At 40.6% G+C, this 17,851-nt stretch overlaps 2 protein-coding genes across 2 annotated transcripts; one reads left to right on the top strand and one right to left on the bottom strand.

Moving 5' to 3' along the window:
- Nucleotides 1–2,750: 2,750 nt before the first annotated feature.
- LOC145439765 (optic atrophy 3 protein homolog) lies at nucleotides 2,751–4,798 on the top strand. Its single transcript, XM_080317390.1, has 2 exons — nucleotides 2,751–3,084; nucleotides 3,795–4,798. Exons 1-2 carry the CDS (start codon nucleotides 2,946–2,948, stop codon nucleotides 4,220–4,222), a joined length of 567 nt encoding a protein of 188 aa, XP_080173516.1. The 5' UTR covers nucleotides 2,751–2,945; the 3' UTR covers nucleotides 4,223–4,798.
- A 333-nt stretch (nucleotides 4,799–5,131) lies between these two features.
- On the bottom strand, nucleotides 5,132–16,088 carry LOC145439751 (centrosomal protein CCDC61-like). Its single transcript, XM_080317369.1, has 11 exons — nucleotides 15,785–16,088; nucleotides 15,079–15,161; nucleotides 13,545–13,705; nucleotides 12,904–13,059; nucleotides 12,611–12,710; nucleotides 11,539–11,655; nucleotides 11,187–11,269; nucleotides 10,000–10,206; nucleotides 8,946–9,041; nucleotides 6,926–7,111; nucleotides 5,132–6,166 (listed from the first exon to the last, which is right to left on the bottom strand). The coding sequence occupies exons 1-11, from the start codon at nucleotides 15,969–15,971 to the stop codon at nucleotides 5,965–5,967; spliced, it is 1,578 nt and encodes a 525-aa protein (XP_080173495.1). The 5' UTR covers nucleotides 15,972–16,088; the 3' UTR covers nucleotides 5,132–5,964.
- Between the last annotated feature and the right edge of the window lie 1,763 nt (nucleotides 16,089–17,851).

The raw sequence follows: 17,851 nt of genomic DNA, 5'->3' as shown, positions 1-17,851 counted from the left end.
ACGAAACAACACGAAAACATTATGCATATTGTTAATATGCGATAAAATACAATAATTTATAATCAGGCTAAACCTCTCTAGCGAAATGACGAAACGCATGTGCATTGTGCAATCATTCAAGAGTCCCCAATCAAAGGCTGAAGGAGCAGCATGCGGCTCGCGAGCCGAAGTTTGCCAACCCCTTGTATACGCCTACTACAAAAATCAATGAATTGGCTCTACAATGCACATAAGAGTTTAATTTGCTAGTACCGTATTATAGCCTATTTGGTTATTTGACAGAGTGCATGACTTGGATATCAATATTTGTAGTACGATAGCATATGTGTCTTCGTCGGATAGAGCTATATCTTTGCAGGCACAATAGAGCTTACGAGCACCGTGTGTGGCCAGTAGCCGTGTTTTGGAAGTCCAGTCCACAATATAGTTTGCTATGATACATCACTTGCATGAGACACTATTTCAACATTTTTGTGACACAATTGTTGATATATGATGTTCTTTTGAATTCTCTACTATCTGCTGACGATTACCTTTGACGAGTGTCAGACGTAAATATTCGGGTTCATTTCAATATGAATATACTATTCAATTGTATATTGAAGTTCTGAACCTCCAAGAAGCTATTTCAACATTGTTAAAAATGATGTCTTCAACAGCCAATGTAGCAATCAACTGCCATTTAATATAAACATAGATATACGGTTTGAGCAACTTAATTAAAGTAAACTGTAGATGTACAGCTAATTAGCAAGGCTTTCAATGCTTCAACCGCTTGGCCTTACACAGTAAATAAATCAGATGTGAATTCAATTCATCTGCAACATCGTGGCTGCATTAAATGCAATGTAGTGCCGAGTTCACTGACAACGGTTATCAAAGCAGGTGTTAGGGTGTTACCAATCATAAATCCTCTTATTCATCTGTTCATCAGCAATATATAATGACTTCAACAACTCTACAATGGTAATTTCAAGCGTGTTACCACCAAAAGCTACGGCCTATGGTGAGATATCCTGCATCATAGATTCGAAAACCTCAAAAAGATTCTGCAAGCTCAACTTGACTTCAGTCGTTAGTAGGGCTGCAGATAGTACTCAGATCTGAATCGAGTATCAATTTTGATGATCCAATTCCGAGCACATCATTCAAAATATGTGGCACATGTCTATTTTCCTAGAAAGCACCAACATTCCGGTGTACAGAGTAGTAATCGACCCAAAACATTGCTTCAAATTGCTATGACAACAAATAGGAAATAATTTGATGAATATGTGTAAACCGGCATCATGTAATTGATGGTTACATAAAGTTACATATTGGAACACAAGTTCGTCTTACTGTTATGACATAACTGATACTCGAACCCTCGACGATAAACTTTGAATCAAATGCCAAGGTTGATAGAATGTAGGAAACTTTCATGAAAACTCAAATTCTAAATTTGTTCCACACATTCCACACCACATACTCATCATCCAGTATGGAATCGGTGTCCAAGGCACGCAGGATCACGCCGACTTGGTCGCCAGTTGCACGCGGTCACGCCGTCACGGGTCGTTGATTTCATTAAAAAAAATTAAAAAAAAGTCAATGTTCTCAGCCACCCCAAATGCTATATTCCAGTTAGTATGTGGTATATAATGTTTTTACCTAATCCTCAAGCCAGGATCTGTTGATTACTGTCTGTTGGTAATGTACTTGCACTTTACCAGTTGCTAACCATTAGCATCTGATCTCCTGTCACTGGCTTAACACAGTCATTTGAAGTCAGTAACCTTGCTTGTCACGCCGCAAAGTTGGCTCTGTCACGCGAAAAAAGCTCCTATCACGCAGGATTTATTTCAAAAAAAGGACGGAGATTCCAATCAGGCTCATCATGTCAACATTAAAATTCCATATCCAATCATGGACCCATAAGCTCTTTCTATCTGACCAGATTCTACGTGTTCAGTACAATAGGCTAAAAACAGTCGTTACGCGGGAATGAGGACAATCACTATACTCGCACCATCATGCTAATATTGAGGGTGAGTCCTCGCTCCTTATTGAGCACTGTGCACGTAACAACCGACATATTTGTGCACTAAAACCCTTCTCATCAAATCCTTCAGGTATTCAATTTTGACCAGCCCATGGTAGTTGACCTTTATTCGATATGGTAAGGAGCTTTCGATAGGTGCTGTCGTCACCTGTTTTCAACATTCACCTTAGCTATTGCGATATCGCTACTAGCATACGTGCCAGAACCAGGAGAAAATCAAATCAATCCAAAATTTGACAATGAAATATTTCAGAATTCGAAACAGCAGCACAAAACACATCGCAGGTTAACTGCAAACGGTTATTCAACAGTTGAATATAGTTTCGCTAGCCTTTCATTTCCTCCATTCAGCGGAAAAACATTACAAATATCGGCACCAATCCCTTAGTACAGTCGGTACTGCAAAACCTTCTTAGAAATCCGGCAATGGCGATTGATCGAAAGTGAAACGGTGTTCCCCAGTGCATTTTAATAAATTAAGTGTGCACCGTGACACTATTAAAGAAGTTGTCAGATCAACGGCTGTTTTTATATTCGGGTTTGTAGGGCAGCACACTTTGTAGTGTTATTGAGAATTTCCGTAAAATATGCTTCGATCAAAATTCGGTATGCTTTATACTGACATCAATCGACAAAATCCATTCCAACCAAATCCGGTCTTGCTTGAATAATCTCTGGTATATACTCTACGAGAGAGAAAAGGAGATCTGGGATAACTTCGCACTTCGCAGAGTGCAAACGCTGTCATTAGCTGTAGTGTTTTGGTTTGGTCGATCCGAGCCTGTAGTGAATAATCTGATAATACAAGAACCGGAAACTCGATGATATATATTCACGTACACTGTAGTGAACCCGAAGTTGTAGCAACTTGTAGGCCTGTACGGCACAAGGAGTTCAAGACATGGTGCTGGGTGTCCCGCTCGCAAAGTTCATCCCTGAGCTGTTCAAAGCTGCCTCGAAGCCATTCGTTAATGTTTTGAAGAAGAATGTTCCAAAAAGTCCATTTTGGAAAGACAGAGTCTTCGTTCCGATGGCGCAATGTGAGGGAATCCAAATTTAATTTTCGTATTTTACAATATCTCTATATATATCTTATAAAACAAATAGACAAATTTGGTCTCAAATTCAAGACGTGAGGATGATTTAGTCTCATTTTCAGCAATTTCAGTCTTGCTGATGAAGTGAGGTCTTCAAATTGAGACTGATTCAGCTTTTTAAGACCATATAAAATTGTCACAATCATTCGGTCTTAAAAATCAGACCAATAAAACGCATCTTTTAAGGCATATTGTGCTTATTGAGACAGTTTTTGATTCGTTCGATTGTTTAGTCTTGTTTTTAAGACGAATTTCGCTAATCAAGAAACGACATGGTTTGTGGTCTTAAAAATGAGACCGGAAGGTTGACATGGGCCAAGAGCATAAGACATAAATATATCGACTTTTTCCGTACATAGGCGTATCATGTAGGCATACCATTTCAATGATTCTTATGTTCGTAACATGAAAATATATAATGCTTGTCTCTAGTGTACGAGGGGAAGCTGCCATTCTAATCAAATGCCATGACCTGTATTGCGGTCTCGGAACAGGAAAGAGTGCATCGGCATCCACAGTTTCCGACTGATAAATATTTCCCATTTCATGATTCATGTCAAGATTGCTATACAGACAAATATGATCTCATTTATTTTTCTTCTTTATCAAATTCGTTTGTTTGCGGGAATTAACAGAATTTTCAACCTTTCCAGATTACAACAAGCAATCGGTGCGAGTGAGGTTATGGACGCAAGGAATTCGTAGGGACAAAAGCCAGATCGAGAAATCGTCACACATGAGCGAAGAAGCCGCTGTTGAACTCGGCGCCGAGATAGTCGCCAACACTGTGACGTTCGGCATCGGACTCGTTGCGATATTAATGAATCAATCTATTTCCGCGGCGCAGGAGCGTAAAAAAGCCAAGAAGGAAGAAAATAAAATGCAAGCCGTCGAGAGGAGTGTATTGGAACTGAAGGAGAAAATTCTCGATCTAGGACTTCATATTGAGAAACAAGATGCCAAGTTACGGGAATTCGAGCGGACGCTCGTTGCTCTACCGCAATATGCCAAGTTATCTCCTGAAATTATTCAAGGAACCAATGGGGGAGAAAAACCCAATGATTCCAAGTCTAAGAGTTGATAAGGGTACAACGTGGGAAATGAATAGCTTTTTTTAATTCAAGAACGAGTGACTTTTCATATCTTCAAAATCTATAATTTATTATAGGCAATAGTTCCACAGTCACCTGACTTGTTAGTGTGACCTAATACCGGTTAAAATAGAATATAATTTTTTATTCGATAATCGAGTCTCCAATTGCACTGCAACGCATCATGTCTTGTTTCTCATAAAATGTCTTGAGGAAAGTGTGATTGTTATTCTGTTCATTCGTTTTCATTTTTGTTGCCGTATTACTCTTGGGTTGGTGCTGTAAGGATGGATAGCCCACACTCCTTGTGAACCCTACTTGAAATATTTGTCATTATTTGCCATCTTGTATCACTTATTCCTTCCACGACATGAGCATCTTCGGAGTTGTTTGATAATAGATTTCGAAACTATTCTCAACAACTTTATGCCTGTTTCTAGTTCTTGTGACTTTTGCATTGAAAGTGTCTGAACTATTCCAGGGTAGATGCTCTATGATTACCTACCAGGACTTTACATACATTGCATGAAGCTCGTGTGAGAAATATAAAGTGACTCGGAGTCAAATTTTCTACTGTGCAAAGCATTCTGAACCCTCTAGCTGTCGTGAAAAGGGACCACATCATCACTTCTAACCTGAGTAACTGAGTGACGCCAAGTTTGCTGCGGTCTTGCCAATTTCATCTGTATCCAAACATGACAACTCGACTTAAAATATGATTTTGAACCATATTTGGGAGTCGTAAGTTTACAGCGAATAGATATCACCTTACACAGAAATAGGTGATGCTGACGGACATTCGACTTCTTAGGTACCTTGAAACCCCTGCTCAGTGCTCACCAGTCATAGCATGATTTGCTTTTCCAATGCAGCGTTACTTTCGATTACTCAAAATGCAATATTATGACTGCCATTTATTTGCAAAAATAATATCAACATATCTACTGTTAAAAGGAAAGCATCTAAAACTCAAGTAGCAAAATAATACGCAAATATGCGTCGCCAATTATATCGACCCATCAATGATATTTCAATATAATCTACTCTTGAATAAGGACTTGGCTGAAAACACCGGCCTGCTAGCAGCCGGTTTGCTGCAATTACTTTACGATTCAATTATGATTTTTGATGTAAGTCAGATGGGACTAGGCAAAAGTGTCCGAACGGGCGAAAATCAAGTTTGAGTGTTGGCAGGCAAGTATCAAAACATCAAGTGGTTGGATTCCTATTTTCTTTCAGATGATTCAATCACAAATGCAATAGTAGTACCCAGTAATGCTAACCAGTTTTCACGGAGCTCGTAGTGTTTCGTGATGCTGTTCTCTAGATCTGCTGCGAACTGGATGAACCAAAAGCACTGATGACATCACTGCTGGATAGCAGACGTGCACAACACACGAAAAGATTTTACAATCGACCTTATAAAAACATTGTCGGGCGGTAAAATAAATCGCGTATCTATAAGACACATTCTAATGTTGTTGGCGTATGGTGCAATGCAAAAATAGGCATCGACGGTAACCACACCACAACGTCAACGTGTTGATGCACCATATTTGTAGCTGCCTGATTTTGACTTATTCGGGCACAAATACTTACGTGTGCACTAAAAATGTGCAATATGACACCGGTCAGAATTTGAATATTTTTTCGGCCAGCAATCGTATCCATCTCGCACTCAATTTTCCCTCAGCGCTCCGCAAGTACTCTGGTGATAAAACGAGGATCCCGCTCAGTTACACGTCCCGAGTTCGTGCATGTACTGCTGCAAGGCGTTAAGCCTGGCGTCAATCTCCGCCATATTGTCATTGTACTCTTGGCCGCCGATAGAATATCGACTGTCCGCCACCTCGCCCCTTTCGTAGTCCGGCGTGCTGGAACGTTTCCTCAAATTACGATTCTTTGGCACTGAATAATCCCACGCCACTTTAGGTCTGTAAAGACAACGTCATGAGTGAATTCTCCATGTGACAGCGTTTAGAAATGATTATAAGAGGATACTAACAGTCGAGAGGCTACACCAGAAACATGTCGCCAAAACGGCGGATTTTTTCTTCCGATTCATAACGTCTCTTGTAAAAGAATACTTTGGTCAAGTTCGGAATCATTCAAAATTATTTTTTGAATTATAAGTCAGGCAGGGCACAATGACTTGAGTCGGCCTATTCATTGTAATGATTTGAGTCATGGGGTAAGAGCAGATTTTTCGATTACCGAAATTTAGCCCATTTCGACAAAGAACTATTTAAATTTTGCCGTCATTGAAGCATTTTCGAGCAGCGATCGAACAAAAGCGTTATCACATAGTGTACGCCATAGGTATGGTTAATAAAAAACAAATTCACTTTCTCAAATGTAACTGGCATTATCTTTCTTGTGATCGTATGAAAGGTACATGTTTCAACTTCAGTCTTATTATATATGCTTCATCGTGAGTTGTACTCTAATACTCGACTCAAATCTTAATACCTTTCATAGAATCGAATCACTCAATGTGTTCTATTTTGCCCAATCCTAATATAAGCTGACACAGGTAATTCATTATTAATTACAACAACATCAATTTCCACAAACTTAATCATGTTTTAGGCTCTCAAATACCATCCTGATACACTCTAGAACACAACACCAAGCCGCGTTTGCTGTGGGATTGATGCAGCCACAATAACACTGTAACAACGAGGTAGACTCACTTGCGCCTGGCCGTGTAAGACCCGTTCGACGATCTCCTGCTTTCCAAGGAAGAGCTTCTGTCACGCAGTATGGAACGGTACGAGTCCCGGGAGCCTGACCGACCCGACAGATTGACCCTAGCTCTTGACCGGCCACGTTCGCTTTCTTCCGACCCCGGCGTGTATTTGGTTAGAAGTCGGCGTTTCCTAAAGGTGCAACAAAATACAGCAATTGACACAAGCTTCTGTGTCACGACCAGAGATGGTCAAAGAGCACTCCTCAAGCAGAAGGAGCAAAGGTATGGAAACTACTCAATACAAAATCGCAATACTTTCAACAGTTAATCGGAGGTGGCTACTTTCGGAATTGGAAGATGCGTCTACACCAGTGGTTCTCAAACCTTTTTCATCTCAAGGACCGGCAAAATTTCAAAAAATGTCTGGCGGACCGGTGAACTTTCAAAATTGAAATGAAGCCAAAATCTAAAGTATGCAACCGCTTTTTGCAATTATATGGTGCTAGAGAGCGACATTAAGAGGGTTTTGATCGTAATAAATTATCTTCATGACGGCATCCATGTGATTTTATGGTAGTCAGTCTGCTGAGTTGAGGTAAAATTGCCTCGTCCAGATAAACGTGCTACCGCTGTGAGTCGTTTACAGTCTTTCGCGCCAAAGGTCGTGGGTTTAACCGACCACATCAACTTGAATAATATTTTTTTTCTTCGACGATATCGAGTTAAGAAGCGTTTCGGAGTCAAACCATTCTTCTCGTGCTACCTTTGCTCATTATCCACTGCGACCGAACGCATAGGCTACTTGAACTTGAGGTATAAAATTGTAATATCCCTGGCAGACCGGCAGGAATGACGTCGCGGACCGGCGGTTGAGAACCACTGGTCTACACGACATCTGACACTGCAAATAGGTACAACCTTTGAAAATATATTCAGTTACCGGTAATACAGGGGCTATTTAAACGTTCTTATTACAATCTCACTCATAGATGAGATGCAGACTTATCACAAAACTACAAACTTTTCAAAACCTTGAGTGTCACACTTTCATTGTGTGCCTTGTAGTCCACTTTTATCAAAATACACTACCTAAGGCTGTGTCAACAAAAGGAGCTCGTATACCATCTAAAAATAGTACATTGAAGGCTCTCTTATTGGAAATTTCATGCTGGCGACTTCGTATTTTGTGATACCATTGTCGATATAAAATGTTCTTTCCAATTCTCTACTAGTTGCTGACGATTACCCCTAACGAGTGATAGCCAAAAATATTCGGGAATATACTATTCAATTGTACATGGAATTTCTGTACCTACAAGAAGCTCTTCAAAGTGTAAAAAGTATATAATTTTGCCTACAGACTGTTTAAGTAAAAGTGGAAGTAGTCTATAACCTTTAAGTATATAGTGCAAACCTACTTCAGCACTTTGAAAAAATAAAAGTAACAGCTACTGACCCCCTCTGGGTATAAAACATTGTACATTCAACACCACAACATAGCCTACAATTAACAATCATACTACGCTTGAGAGTAGCGTGCAGGCAAAATTACATCTATTTGTAGTAGATTACTTGCAGCAGTTGAAAATACCTATTTTACACTTCCGTTGAAGTAAGTTCGAGGCCGATCCACAAACCATAATAGAAGTCGATTAGATCTCATTGAACCGCTTGATCAAATCTACTTTCAGAGAAGCTCTGTTAGGGTTGCAGCCTAAAAACATAACCACTTTAACTAGAGCAGGTAGGCAGATCTACTTGAATACTTCCAAGAAGTTCAAGTACTAGAGTTACTGTGACTGCCTTTGGTTATATGTTGTAGACGTAATAGCCGCGCTCCATTTCAATAATTATCACTGTCAAAAATGATTACAATGTTAAATCGGTGACAGCACAAACTAAGGTTGTGTTGTTTCCCCGTGAGAACAGCGTAACTCAAAAAGGGAAGGGCTGTCAATTTTTAGGGCCAGTGGAGAAGAGGAATCAAGTTGGGTACCGCTGCTCCAGCTCGCCCAGACACTGACCTTTTTTCTTCGGACTCCCTCTGTTTCCTGCGTTTTGCTTCAACGTAAGACGTCGGGTCAAATCGCGGGTTGGGTGTTCTGCTTCTTGAATACGATCTGAAATCGGTTGTAGAGGTTTGTTTACTTATTGAATTGGATATATGATATGATTTATACTGGGGCTGGCTGACCTTTCATATTCAGGGGGCCTATTTCAAAAACACTATTTTTTGCCAGTTGTCAGGACACACACTTGACTCATACAGCAAAGGTTACATGTATTTGCAGCAAATTTTCATTAGGATCATTTTGTGCATCAGAATTCTATAGTAATGCATTTGACGTGCAATGTGGTGGGTTTTTGTTTTTGTGAATAGGCACAAACTCGGGGTTCGCTGAAGGCTTGCGGATTAGTGCAAGGGTTCGCCATATTATTAGAGGTTAAGAACCAGTCGATTGAACAGATTAATTCGATTTTTTATTCACTTTTATCAGTGATCTTTATCAACCACTGCTTCAGTGACCTTGCAGGTTGCAGTGTATGAGCTGCAATACATTTTCAAAATTGAACATTTGTAGACTATGTAGACCGGCCATAGAAAAAATTTTGCTTCAAAACCAGTCCGCAAAGGAAAAAAAAAGGTTGCCAACCCCTGGAATATGACGTTGTATATTTTTGTCCTTGAAGTTTTGTGGCATATACATTGACTCATGATACACCCTACAAAGGCCTACACACCATCTGTACCAGTGTGCATGCATATGCATTCTATGTGCGCATGATGGGCAGGGCATATGCCGTTGGACAAGGAAGGTGCAGAAATAGCCTGGTAAGGCTTTCCAAGTATTGCACCACCCCTCGTGCTATCCCGAAAATGCTGAGCGGGGAAGCCATGGATACCACTTTTACTCATCAGGTCTTCAGTCTGACCCGGCCGGGGATTGACGCCACGACCTACCGGTCAAGAAGATAGACACTCCACCATTATGCTATCTTGTCGGTCATTTCCTGGCCCAGACACCACAAGAATATTTTCAATACGACAGAAACACGCGCCCGTAAGATGATTCACACCTGGAACTTTGCGGCCTTCTCTCTGACGATGCGGAACGATTCGAGAACGCCGATCTGTTCGCCGGTCGCTCGCGAGACCGAGATTGCGGACGGTTTCGCGCGGCCGACGGATTCAGCGATAGCGACGACACGTTCGCCACGCCCCTGGAGCGGCTTCTGTTGGCGCTATTCGAAACTGAACTTCTCTTCGGAGTCATCGGATTTCGGCTGTGAACGATGTAGAAAGATAGCAAGAGCCCTTACGACCAGACTCGCACAACTAGTTAATTCCAGTAGTCAAAATAAACTAATCAGAGTGAAATGCTGGTAATTTAATTTTATCCAAATTTTAAAGAGGCGCTGCGATCTAGATACGACACAGTCTCAATTTAGTTGAAAGTGTGAAGTTTTTCGTGGCAATCATTTTACATAAAAAGCCATCATCTACATTATCTAAAGAGTATTCAGGAGTGTTCCTGTTGCGCGTCATCATGGATGTTACGCATCATTGCTTCTTAAGCCTTTGCAACACTGCTGGATAATATCAGGTGACTACTGTACAAAATTCCTTCACAACATCGGCAGACAATCATCTCAAAGTCGTTCTGTGCGACTGCCGAATAGTGTCGAGAACACACAACAGTGAAAAACGTGTGCCCGAAGTTTCGCAAACCTTTAACAAGCGACGATGCGTGACCTAGATACCACAGAGATTCATGACTTGCAAAAGATCACTAGTGAAAATCTTTTACTGCAGTTAGAGTACTGTGGCTTTTGGAGGTAAATGGCTTCCGCAAAAGTGATTTTCACGCTTCGACTGAAATTGGAGACCGCAGCATATTCAGAGCGCAGTGCCACTTTAATATAGTGGTCCTCGCGTGCTCTGTCAAGGGCTGAAGAGTTGGAGTCAGAGTTGGGGTGTTTTTGTTGGCCAAGTGGGAGTCGTATTTGGAATGAATTGAAGGAAGTCACTGCAAAATTAGTAATTAGAAATATCACACGCAAGACCAAGCGCAGTTTGGAGAAAACACAAATCCAATAACAATCTGGTTGCTCTGGATCCATGCAGACCAAGTTTGAAATCCTGATGTACAGGGAGGTCTAGATTTGACACACGACAAGAAATATTTACTGGAAAAATAATATTCAGTGATGTCGACAGGCATGACTCGACGACAACATGGCGATAATAAAGCAGCACGACATACGTTCGTTTGTAGATGGCGAGTTCGTTCGTCAGACTTTTCACTCGGATCTGCAGAGTCCGCTCTTTCGCCTGAAGCTCTTGCAGCTACCGATAAAAGAGCAATAAAAGAACAAGAATTTTAAAGGTGGGAAGATACTGCTGTTGATAGATCAAATTTGAGTCGAATACAAAGTCAAGCTCGTTAAAAACGGCTGTGCGAGTTATATGTGCCTCACTTTCTATACTATGTACATTTCAGCCTTTTACAATCATTCCTTGGGGTCAAATTGGGGAGGTAAATCAATCTAAAATTAGACTTTCCTATAGTGCAGAAAACTCCACCCGACATAAACCGGCCTGCGCTAGAAACTTACCTCTATCGAAAGTCTTTTGATTTCGGCTGTTTTTTTCCCGACGAGCCGCTGGTAACGGTTTTTCTCTTTCACCATTTCCAGCTCCAGATTCTGTACTACCTTCTTTAACACCCTTACCTGCAAATACATTAGATTCGAGTCAAGACACGGTCACCACGCCATGTCTATCGAAACACATTCCGTCACGTGGCAGAAACGTACCAGAATGCTCAAGGGTTGCAAATTCAGGATTTCATTCAGAACCGCCGACCCTGACCCAGGGGTCCACAGACGGACCACGAGCCTGGGTCGTACAGTATTCCAAGTTCAAAGTAAATTAAAGTCCACGATTACAAACATAGTAAAATTAATAAAAACCCTTAATTATAATTGATTGGTATTCATTCATCGTCACTGAGGCGCAATGACCGCAATGACTCCAATACGAGATGGTATTTATAGGTACAAACACAAGGATCCCCAAATTCGCATTGAAAAGTGAAAATCAACATTGTTACAGACAAATGTAGGACAAAGAAACAAAGCGCTATTGAATCCGTGCACCCATCGTGCTGCGCTAATCCCTCCTCCATGATTCATTTGCAGTTCGGCTGTGTTTAATTGTTTACACCTTCACTTAGTCATTGTTTCATGTGTCAAATTTCGTATCGTTTCGCAAGAAAATACCGACTGCTAATTTAATCACATAATGTTTTATACAAAATTACATGAGGTCACGATAATTTAGCTCGATTACTTTTGAGTCATGTTAAAAAGACCAATGCGCTATTACACAAGGACACACAGCTAGCTGTCCTAAGCTAATAGAGTGTTAAAAAACAATTTTGATATATCTTTTCAACCTATAAGTAAAATACAATGGAAAGCAATAATAATTAACTAAAGAAATCAATCTTTTCACCATGACAAGGAAAAACAAGCGCGTCCGGTACTGGTGGAGATAAATTTCACTGATGTTACGTGGTACAAGAGGTCAAAAGCGATATGAATAGAATTTGTAGGTGATTTACAGATAGATGGACATCAATCTCGGTCACGGAACTGCCACCAGCTGCAAACGAAGCACTCTCACCTCTTTTGAAATAGTAAAACTTGTGTTGTCCTTCATCTGCATTTTCAAAGTATTCAGCTCCTTTTCGAGATAGTTCTTCTCCTGCAACACTTCTTCGTAGCTAGAATGGAAGGAACATCCATTAGTATATTGAGAGTGCGCCGATCAGGGTTATAATGACTCGAGTCATTTTTTCAAATGCATAAAATGACTCGACCCGAGTCAATTTGTGTATTGACTCCACTTGAGAGTTTGATTTTTCAGATTGGACGTTAACAGGAAATATTTGTCGGCGCATTTATATATTCACATACTCTTCTTTAAGCTGTACGTAATCTTCGTCCTGCAAAGTCGACGTGGCCGTGGCGCTTTTCAACTTTCTAATCTCGTCATGCAACCGCCGGACCATGTTTTGCAACTGGACGGGATCCGGCTTTCCTTGATACACGAGAGGCAGTGGATAGTGAATTCTGGATCAGCAAGAATACATATTTCTCATTTATAAGCGATGACTGAAATTTTCGGTTTTGATACTCATTTTACATAGAAGGTCACCTAATATGCAACTAAATAAAGGTTGTGACATGAATCCGACATAACATGTTCCCAATGCTAGGAGGCTGAAATGTCACATCATTACGCCTCATTAGCAATTCAAAATGGTGATGGTGAGACTTGTCATTCAAAATTTGGTATCGCACTACACAGAGCAATCGTATCTTAAGGCAAATCATGCGTAGCTCAAAAAAACTTCCAGGCTATCTAAATACTCACGAGAGAAGTCAGCCTCATGTATACTTATTGCTGTGATTTTAGTGTCATTTCACTACTATAATCCAACTTGAGCTTAGATCAAACATACCAGAAGGGTATTAAAAATTGGTGCTTTTTCGCGGGCTGCAGGTTTCACAATCCCAGTTTAAACGACATATACAACCATTGGTCTCGCACTTACCTATCAAATTCGACAGAGTATATCAGGATGAGGTATCTCTTATTTTGTTGAACAAAGGCTTGAGACGCATGACTCGGTCTCCCGGCTGTGCCAGCCTTGCGGTCGCGTAATAATTCCAAATCAGAGTAAGTGAGTAAATCGAGCATCACAGAATCGCTATTCTGCAACAGCAGATATGGTTACGATATATTCATATCTGACTATGATACGAGAACAGTGTAGTAGTCAAAGGAGTGCACAAATTATGTGGCTATAGATATGAAACACACACAGAATATAATTAGTCAATAGCCTACAGCTTCGAACAATGCAATATGCATCATAGCGACAAGTAGAATTCTACAAAATGGTGCAGTTTTCAAAATTATATAAATGTTTTTTCCGTAATACAGGGAGTACGTAGCCCAGATGTTCATTCTGACAATTCCACATTAAAAAGTGATGCATACCTACCTAAATACTGCTGCCTAATTGATAAAATCTAAACCGTCAAAAGTAAATAGCGTGGCTCAAAGTAGGCCTACTGTTATTGTGATGAGCACCAGCTGTGACAGTGAGAAGTAAAAGATTAGAGCGATTCCAGCGAAAGGGAATTTGCTAGAAGTGGAAACAGTGACAAGACATCCTAATGAATTGAGTGTAATTGCTTTTGTCGTGTATGCTATGCTGCGTTTGCTATACTTTAAATTCAGCAACAATACGTCTGACTGCAGGGCATTTTACGGTCAGTGGGCCTAATTCGGCCCGTGAAAAGTTCCTTGGGATTTAGAACGTAAAACCTAACTTTTGAATACTATGTGTGAACTAAAACCATATGCTTTATAAACTGAACCGTAAATGTGTTTACTTTCAAGGCTATCTGTCTGTTTTGGTACCATGATTATGTACATATGTAGCCTATCTATGTCGTAAATATAGCAAAGTATGCTATGACAATCAAAGTCAAAAGTCAAAGTTACATTGCGAATAACTCTGTCTCTACGTCATAAGTTTCCAAATCCATAATCCGTAAAACAAGTTTATCAGTGCACATAAATAGCGTAATCAACAAGGATGAACAGGCATGATACAAAAGAGGGGAGGTGGAGGGTGAAGGGTCACATTTCGAGAAGATTTGGAGCACTCAACTACAGCAAAGGTCTCTAAACAACATTTTGACGTCCTAATAGAAATTACGGTCGTGAGTTAATGTGATTGAGAATGAGACGATAATAGTGTTCGCATTGTACTGAATAATGTCACTGCATGAATAAATATTTTTTGCAAATTAATCCTCACTTTCTCATTACCCAATTATATTATAACACGTCCACTTAGCAGCTTGCGTCAACATTAATAATGTACTTCACTGTTTTCAATTTAGAAATAAAATACGCAACGTAACATAGTTTAAACTTTTCGCGCACCCCGAAACCTATTTTTTTACTTCTCATTTAGCCCGCCTGGAGAAAATTTGCCCAGCGATGGTCTGAAGCAAAGCTGAACATGTTTAGGAACGGAGTGGCCGTGCCTTAAGTCAAACACAAGCATTCACCTTTTCCAGAGCACTTTGTAGCATCGATACGAATACTGGAAACTGTTTGAAATTGCCAGTTTTTCTTGTTAACTCTTCAATGTCTGAAAATATATCACGTAGACATGATCAAACATGAGTTATGAGATTTGATAGAATTTCATTATGTTGCATTAATTCAAAGTGCAAATTCATTTTAATACCACAGTCTTAACCATAACGCCAATTTCCAAACGAGTCTTCAGGGTTCCCCAAATTGTGAGATTGTCGCTATTCGAATAGGGCCAGAAATTGTTAACATTGAGGAAAATTGGTGTGTTATGATAGCAAGGCATGTAATATCATCCAAGTAGAGTGATATAGATGTGGTGGACTCAAATCAAAAGACTATATGCTTTGGACTCAAACCTTTGCACCCTGAATCGACTCGGTGGTGAATTGTAAATGACTGGACTTGTCTTGATTTAACACTATAAAAGTAAGATTGACTTGTGACTTCAAGATTAAAAATTTACAATACAACCAGGGCCAGGGGATTACCAGTATTGGTAGTCCTGAATGGAATCGGTGTTCCGTACTCTTGGTAAATTACTCTTGGACTTGGAGAATCAACGCTGCTCACATGTTATATTAGGCAAAACGTACCGAGATTCCAGTATAGGGCTGGCAGTAAATAATAATTATCAACACATAATCATAACCAGGATTGGTAGAAAAATAACCATACATGCCGCATCAAATTTTCCGCGCCATTGGTCTGCTGTCAATTTATCTTCCGCTTCGACAACAAGAGTTCTCCCATTATTGCCATCGGGCGTCGCTGAAATAACGTATTCAATACCACGAAAGACAAACATGGACCTCTTGGACGAGTCTTCGCTCGCTAAATTCATGGCATCAACGCCAGTTTTCATGATCTCCGCACTGTTGGTCGACCAAAAAGGACACAGGAGAAACCAAGTCAGAATCAACTAAAGTAGATCGACAATGTACTTATTTATTATTGAACGTACCGCCGTTGATGAGCGAAAGTAGTTGGTGAACTTTAACCCGCCCGTTACTCGATGCGTGACGAGACAAAAACAGCACTCCGTTGAAAGCACTGAGCTAAATAAAGGCCGGTCTTTGGCTCGGCAGGGTGCTCAACAATGTTCCCTCTAATTTTTCACGAGCCTGCGCGCACTCACCAACTCACTGTGCGGTCCCTTGGACAACAGTGCTTGACATTTTGAAATCCGAAACAGTAGGGTTTGGCAGTGTTGGGATCAAGTCACTACCTTCGAGTCACGAGTCATCTCGAGTCATTGCACATTTTGACTCGAGTCAAGTCAAGTCAATCGATATTCAAAGGTGACTCGAGTCAAGTCAAGTCACTCGATTTTTGGAGGTGACTCGAGTCAAGTCGAGTCAAGTCAAGTCAAGTCACGAGTCAAGTCACGATTCAAGTCAAATTGGGTTTTCGAAGTATGAGTGATGACGCAACGTCATTACATTTTGCTAACTGGGTGATTGACAAATTCATTGGCCATTTATCTTGAATCAAATAACGAATATAAGGTTAAATATACATGCAAAAAGGTGTTGCGTCGCTCACACACACGTAGAACTGCTAATAAAATACGAGAGTAACTGTATATCTACATTCTACATGCTACAGTCTGATTTTATTAGCCAATATAGAGTATCGAATATGAAGACTCGATAAGTTGAACAAATTGATGTGCTACAATAGGCACTACCCCTCTACACATCCGTGAGAATATACGGGCATAAACTATATTCGTTCGATTTAAATCATGTAAGAGTGTTGGTCAAGGTGAGCACTGCGCAATGTAAGCACTGGGCCTTCTAAGAAACATCGATACTACTGCTACCACATCGTAGGCAGTGATCGTGTCGTTAGCGGTCAATTTATTGGTGATGTAACAATGGAGGATCAGTGAAACGTACAATCAGTGAATGACTGATTGCTCTCATAGGTTACACCGACGTATCGCGGACAACTCGAACATACATAAGATAAGGGTGATTCAATCGACACCGTTTACTTAATGACTTGAAATCGACTCGTTAATTTTGCTTCGAGTCACGAGTCAATCCACATTTCTGAAGCGCCGAGTCAAGACAAGTCAAGTCATTTTTGCAAAGTGACTCGAGTCAAGTCAAGTCATACGAAAAAGGTGACTCGAGTCTGACTCGAGTCAAGTCATGACTCGAGTCATCCCAACACTGGGGTTTGGTTACCATAAACGTCCTCTTTTTTGACTTTTTCGACAGTGTCCTCGGAGGACGCCCAAATTTCCTCTTATTTGAGATTTTATCCTCTTTTTTTTTGATAACTTTGGTTAAATATTGCGCGAAATTCGACTGATATACCATATACAGTAAATCAGCACTGAAGTAATCAGGACGGAATACAAGAAAAAGCATTGCTGTATCAAGTATGCCGGACCCAATTGTGGAACAGCATCTCGCCGGCTATCCGACAGTCGTCGAGCATGTCCGCATTCAAGTCGAAATACAAGCAATTTCTTCTAAATGAATACTAGCCAGCCTTCAGGATTTCCGAACCACGACCTAACATCGACCTTCGCCACACGTCACCTCATTTTGTCGCATGCGTCTCATATTCTCTGCATTACTTTTCATTCAGTGTGCAAGTGTGCAGTGCATACCTCTTCTTTACTTCGTCTCAGCCAGGGGTGGGCAAACTACGGCCTGCGGGCCGCATGCGGCCCGCAACACCGTTTTGTGCGGCCCGCGAGAGTCTCAAGAAACTTATTAAAAATATTGA

Source organism: Botryllus schlosseri, chromosome 5 (genome assembly GCF_051294905.1).
Source record: "Botryllus schlosseri isolate E-star chromosome 5, Bs_hap1, whole genome shotgun sequence".
In the NCBI taxonomy this organism is placed as follows: Eukaryota; Metazoa; Chordata; class Ascidiacea; order Stolidobranchia; family Styelidae; genus Botryllus; species Botryllus schlosseri.
Note: the sequence above shows the minus strand (reverse complement) of the source record. Positions and strands in the feature narration are given on the sequence as shown.

What these genes read in the sequence shown, in the direction of transcription:
- LOC145439765 (XM_080317390.1), top strand. Translation starts at nt 2,946, where the DNA reads ATGGTGCTGGGTGTCCCGCTCGCAAAGTTCATCCCTGAGCTGTTCAAA. An exon ending in CTTCGTTCCGATGGCGCAAT is followed by an intron (nt 3,085 to 3,794) that starts GTGAGGGAATCC and finishes CAACCTTTCCAG; the next exon opens with ATTACAACAAGCAATCGGTG.
- LOC145439751 (XM_080317369.1), bottom strand. Translation starts at nt 15,971, where the DNA reads ATGAAAACTGGCGTTGATGCCATGAATTTAGCGAGCGAAGACTCGTCC. An exon ending in CTCGCCATCTACAAACGAAC is followed by an intron (nt 10,207 to 11,186) that starts GTATGTCGTGCT and finishes CATCGTTCACAG; the next exon opens with CCGAAATCCGATGACTCCGA. An exon ending in TCTTACACGGCCAGGCGCAA is followed by an intron (nt 6,167 to 6,925) that starts GTGAGTCTACCT and finishes TTGTCTTTACAG; the next exon opens with ACCTAAAGTGGCGTGGGATT.